This window comes from Astatotilapia calliptera, chromosome 1, assembly GCF_900246225.1.
Source record: "Astatotilapia calliptera chromosome 1, fAstCal1.2, whole genome shotgun sequence".
Classification (NCBI taxonomy): domain Eukaryota; kingdom Metazoa; phylum Chordata; class Actinopteri; order Cichliformes; family Cichlidae; genus Astatotilapia; species Astatotilapia calliptera.
Window position 1 is genome coordinate 4909684 of NC_039302.1, and position 5522 is coordinate 4915205.

Below are 5522 nucleotides of genomic sequence, written 5' to 3' on the forward strand. Positions count from 1 at the left end.
AAAACAGCTTGAAGCACAAGAATAACAAGAGGTCTTGTGTATTTTGCTAAGACCCCACATAGCCGTGATCTCAACAATCAGTCTGACATTAAGAGAAAAAAGAACTTGATACCTTTGACATTTCAGTATATGCAACACTTGATAACTGCACAGCAGAAGTGTGGCTAACGTCCTTGAGAATAATATCATCGCAGAGAGAATCTGTAGACTGCAGCTGTCTTTGGTTATGGCTCCATCTTTGGGGTCAAAGTTTTTGGCATCAGTCATTGTGACCAGTCCTAGTTTTGGCACTGGGACCACATTCACAGAGGAACTGTGGCAAGTTATCTGAGTTACTGAGAACAACCTACTAGCCAAGTACCTTTAAAAAGAAACATTTGATAGTACCACCTTTAGTGTTGACGTACCTTCAGTGTGGCTCTCATCCAAGCCTGTGTGTGATGACCCACTCCATCCTTCCCTCCTTTTGGCTTTGAGTGGCAGGTTACATCTGTTGGCATGGGGCTCCTGTGCCTGTGCACTATCAACGTCCTCAGAGCTCAGTTGTTTCTTACCCCTGAGAAAACTGCACACACCTTATTCACCCATTTACACAAATGATTGTACTAACCACACACGATGGTTAGTTTAGCGTCTCTTCTTGTGTCTTTCATTTAAAATAAATAGTCTATTAATAAGTATTTGTGTATGTCTCCCTTTTTGTCTTGTGGCCCGTTTTTGGCAAGTGGGGGTTCATCCGGGATGAATTTATTGCAATGGCCATTTTTGGCTGTCACAAAAGGATCACTATCTTCTAAATGGCAGAAACATTTAGAAGATAGTGATCTTCTAAATGTTAATTAATGTTTTTCATCTAATTCCATGGGGTGTATTTCTATGAGACATATTTTTATTTATGTCTGCAATTGTCTGAACTAATTTGCGGTTGCCATATCCTTCAGGGCATTGTGGCAAATGCCAGCGTGTTAAAGGTCGACGAGAACGCCAGAGACAGTATTGCCAGAAGGACTTTGGTAAGACTACATATTCTATTTTTGCTGTTTTTAGTGGCTTGTTACCACATACAGCTGTATTAGTATCGCTATTTTATTTTAGTTTTCCGGGCAAGAGTCCTTTTGAAGCTGCAACGAGGTGAGGAAACTCGTTACGACGTCCAGATCATCCACACCTACCGGAACCGGTTCCGCCTGGAGCACCGGGAGTTCCTGTGGGTCCCTAATGTGTGCGACTGCCCTAACCTGGAAGTAGGGAAACAGTATATCTTTATGGCGCGACGTCACATTAATTATGAGCGCACATTAAACCGAATTCTGCTTGAAGAGGAGAGCTATGTGGTGCCATACAGACCCAGAGAGGATGAACTGTTATGGCCGCTTGAAAGGCTCTGCAGCAACAGAGGACCCAAACAGAACTGAGGGGATGAGTGTTGTCGCACGCTTTACTCAGATATAACATTTCTGGACCTTTAAACCAACATCAGATTCCTTGTGATGCATGTATTCCAGAAATACTGAGAGTCCACGATTATTTAAAAGCCTGATCAGCTTACTGTACAATTTAGAGCACTTTAGGTGACACTTGTGCCACCTTTAAAAACACCAAAGAGAAAAACTGACTGAAATGGCCTTTTTATTGTGGCTATTTCCCACAGCCATCATATATTTTTATATTATATTTGTTTTTGTGTAAAAGAAGAATCCACTTTGAATAATTTTCTCCTTTTTCTCTTTAGTATTTCTGAAAAAATGCCTAAAAACCAGAATTTTGTATGACAGGAAGCACATGGCGATAGCTGTGGTTTCAAAATAACTTCTGATCCTATCAAAGTCTGTGGGAGAATGGCTCAGTCACCTATTTTGGGTTGTTCTGAATATATGTTTTGATCTGTTTTGTAAATCTTGGTCATACTATTTTCAAATAGCATATGTGATATGAAACCTCCAGCTCATTGGCTAGCGAGATGTCATCAAGGGTTGATCGACAGCACCAAAACAATAAGTCAAATTCAACTTATAGGTTCATTACAGCATCGAGACAGCAACTTAGATTACAGATATCCGAAGATATTAGTGGTGACGAGGTTTTAAAAAATTAGAGCTGTCATTAAATATTACACTACATGATCAAATAAAGACACTTCATTATGAGAAAGGGGACAGAATGCAAAGCTGGGTTTCCAACAATCACGTTTTCAGATGCTAATCCTGGGATGTTGATGAAAACAATCTCACCTGGAATAAGGTATACTGTGTGCCAAACTCAGCTCTGTGGAGCAGCTGCTGCTCACCTGCTTTAGACTAGTCATAGTGCGAGAGGCGGGGCACACCCGGACAGGTCGCCAGTCTGTAAGTGGGCTGAGAAGCGGGGTACCATAATAACAAGCCATAATTAGTGAACATGAGTGGACCGATATCAGATGAACAACTGAAGGTTGTTCACCAGTGCATTATTGAGGCACTGTAAAATATTTAATCCCAACAATGGGGCTGTTTCATTGTCTTTTTTTCTTTTTTGAAATAATTTATCTGAATTTCAGGAGTGGGACCACACCTCATACACTTCCCCTCTGGTCCCATGGTTGTATGGTTTTCTTGCACATTTCCTTTCATTTTCACGCTTGCCAACCCACACAATGCTTGGCCCAAAAGCTCCTGCCAGTTCTCCCTGAGGCCTTCCCCAGTCCACAGACTCAGGTCTAGCTCTGAGGCCTTCCCCAGTCCACAGACTCAGGTCTAGAGCTATCTTTATTCCATCTGCCACTCTCTTTAAATAAACACTGTCAATCTAATCAAGGATGTGGTTCTTGCAGCATTAATTTGATGTGATAGTTTGTGATTCACAAGTTAATCAGAGTGTTGAACGTCCACAGCGTAATTCATTTCAGATTTTTCCAACATGGAGGTTTGGAAGTCTTTAAGAAGATCGACAGACTGGCTACCTGTCCAGAGTAAAAGTAATTCCAGTTCTTCTCACTGCGTAGTCCTTTCTCAGACAATAGACCAGAATATAATGCAGACACTAACTTCACTACTCAAACTGTGGTGTGACCTGTCCTTACACTACAGACAATGGGAAAAACCTGAAACAGCAGTCACGACAGACTGAATTAGCTGCTTTATCTTTGACTGGTGATATCTAATAACAGATTGTTTCACAGTGTTCATGTATGAAAAATAAGCTTTAATCATAACACAATAATTTTGTGTCAGCTGTGTAATGTCTTTCATAACGTTGCTTATTTGCTGTATTCATTTGTTAGAGTATGTTAAATCAGGTCTGGCCTTTGATACTTACAGAAAATAAATATACAGTATTTTATTGTGTGGCGCTGATTAGCTACAAATGTACTACAATATAACTGATTATAACTGTTTTAAGAAACCTTGTAATGAGTTAAATGGTTGAACTCTGCTTATTGTGTTGTGGATTAAAAATATCATATTTGCTTTTGAACCTAATATACTGTATGTATATGTGCCAAAGAGACTCTCTTTGTCTTTATAATGTGCGTGTGTATTCAAAGACCAACCAATGTAAAATAACAAATGAGAAAAAATTAACATCCGTAAGACAACTGTATTTACAAAAACCCTTTACATCTACACCAAAGGAAGCACTAAACAGTGGCTAATACAACTTTATACACACACACATACACATATATACATATACAGACATATATATACACATATACATATATATATACACACACACACACACACACACACATACATATATATATATATATATATATATATATATATATATATATATATATATATATATATATATATATATATATATAAAATTGTTTTTTACTAAGCCTGGTTCCTGCTCATTAACTGTATGTGAGTCATCACAGACACTTGGCTCAGTTTCCCTTCATTTGAACAGGGACTATTGGAAACCAGTCCTAGGCTTCATATACTTACATCAACGAGACCTTTTGTGGGATGGAGCGGGGCTATGTTAGATGCACAACATATTTCAAACTCGCTCTTGCAGACATGATTACTTCATTTGAAGGCATGAGACAGGAAGCTTCTATCCCTTCTGCATTTTTAATACTTTTTAAGCACTCCTGGATTTATTTTTTTAAGTTTTTAAAATTGCTTCACAATTTGCAAAAATAAATGTAAACAATAAATAAACGTATCTGGATAATTATTGTGAAATACAGAAGTGAATTATGTCATTTTAACACGTCTTCAGTTAATCGTTAAAAAAAAATCATGTAATTCTACTTAGCTGCCTCTCAATTGTTTTAGTAAACTTTGTCTCAGAGTATTTAAAGATCAAATTCTGATGAAACAATGCAGACATGATCTTTTTCAGAATTTAATTTAACACATGAACAAATCTTTCTTTGGGTTTGTGTGGAAAACGAATCAAGAGCTGCCGCATCAAACAGAAGTGGGAAGCTATGAATGAATTAAAAGAATAAACTGATGTTGTTTGTACATTTTCTGGTTTCGTTAGCGCTACATGAAATAAAGCTCACATTCTGTGCTGGATGGATTTGTTTATCGTTTATTGAGAAATAGGGATGGGTATCGAAAACCGGTTCTTGTTGAGAACCGGTTCCCACTGTTTGAATTCCTTGGAATTGTTTGCCATTTTTGCAAACGATTCCCTTATCGATTCCAGTCGCCCCGAATGACGTCACCACATTGCGGAGCATCATTTACCTGGCAGGAAACATGGCGGCTCAAACGCTCAAAAGTTTGATTATACTTTACGAGAATGGATGACAACAGGGCCACTTGCAATACTTGCAAAGTAGATATTTCATTTAAGGGAGGAAACACTACGAATATGCAAAAGCATTTGCTCACAAAACACGCGATGACCTTAAATGAATGTCGTGAATCTCAACCCAGCAGCAGCGGTAACGTTTGCACGCCCTCTCCCGTTACTGCGGCAGGTAAATAATCAACTAACAGTGCATATTATGTTAGCGCGATCTGCCTTATTACTAAACCTGCCATTACTGTGCATTTAGGTGACCATGATGAGAGAGACAGACAGAGTCTGGCTCAGTCGCTGGCAGTTCTCGCTGCAGTCTACCGGTAGCGTCTCCTTTCAGGCCAGGATAGACGAATGTCACGAGCAGTGACTAAGTTTGTGGTAAAAGGCTTGCACCCATTTGCCACAGCAGATGCCCCCGATTTTCGGTAAGTGAATGTGTTTAATTGTAGGCAGGGACATTACTGGATATTCTTGTGTAATTGCTACAGAATAATTTATGTTATACTTTGTTATTGCTACAGAAGAATATTTATTTTATTATTTTACATTTACAATTTCTTTTCCAGGGGACCCTGTGACACCCCATTGAAAAGCCGTAGGCTGTGGATCTCTTAAGATCTCACTGCTGCGTTTGTAAGGCCATGTTACTCCTAAATTTCTATCTTGTTCAAAGAGAAGATATAAAACAAAGTTCTAAGCTAATCGACCTTAGTGTTCTCCTTTTTTAAAAAGAATCGATAAGAGAATCGATAAAGAATCGAATCGTTAAACAG

General features: G+C 38.7%; 1 protein-coding gene across 2 annotated transcripts in view; it reads left to right on the forward strand.

Moving 5' to 3' along the window:
- The window catches only part of adamtsl5 (ADAMTS like 5), a 64837-nt gene extending 61384 nt beyond the window's left edge, over positions 1-3453 (forward strand). For both annotated transcript variants that reach the window (XM_026149923.1, XM_026149984.1), the window contains 2 exons: positions 942-1013; positions 1096-3453. In XM_026149923.1, the coding sequence (XP_026005708.1) occupies positions 942-1013; positions 1096-1415 (392 nt within the window). In that variant the 3' untranslated portion in view covers positions 1416-3453. The remainder of the gene's footprint in view (positions 1-941; positions 1014-1095) is intronic.
- The last annotated feature ends 2069 nt before the right edge of the window (positions 3454-5522 follow it).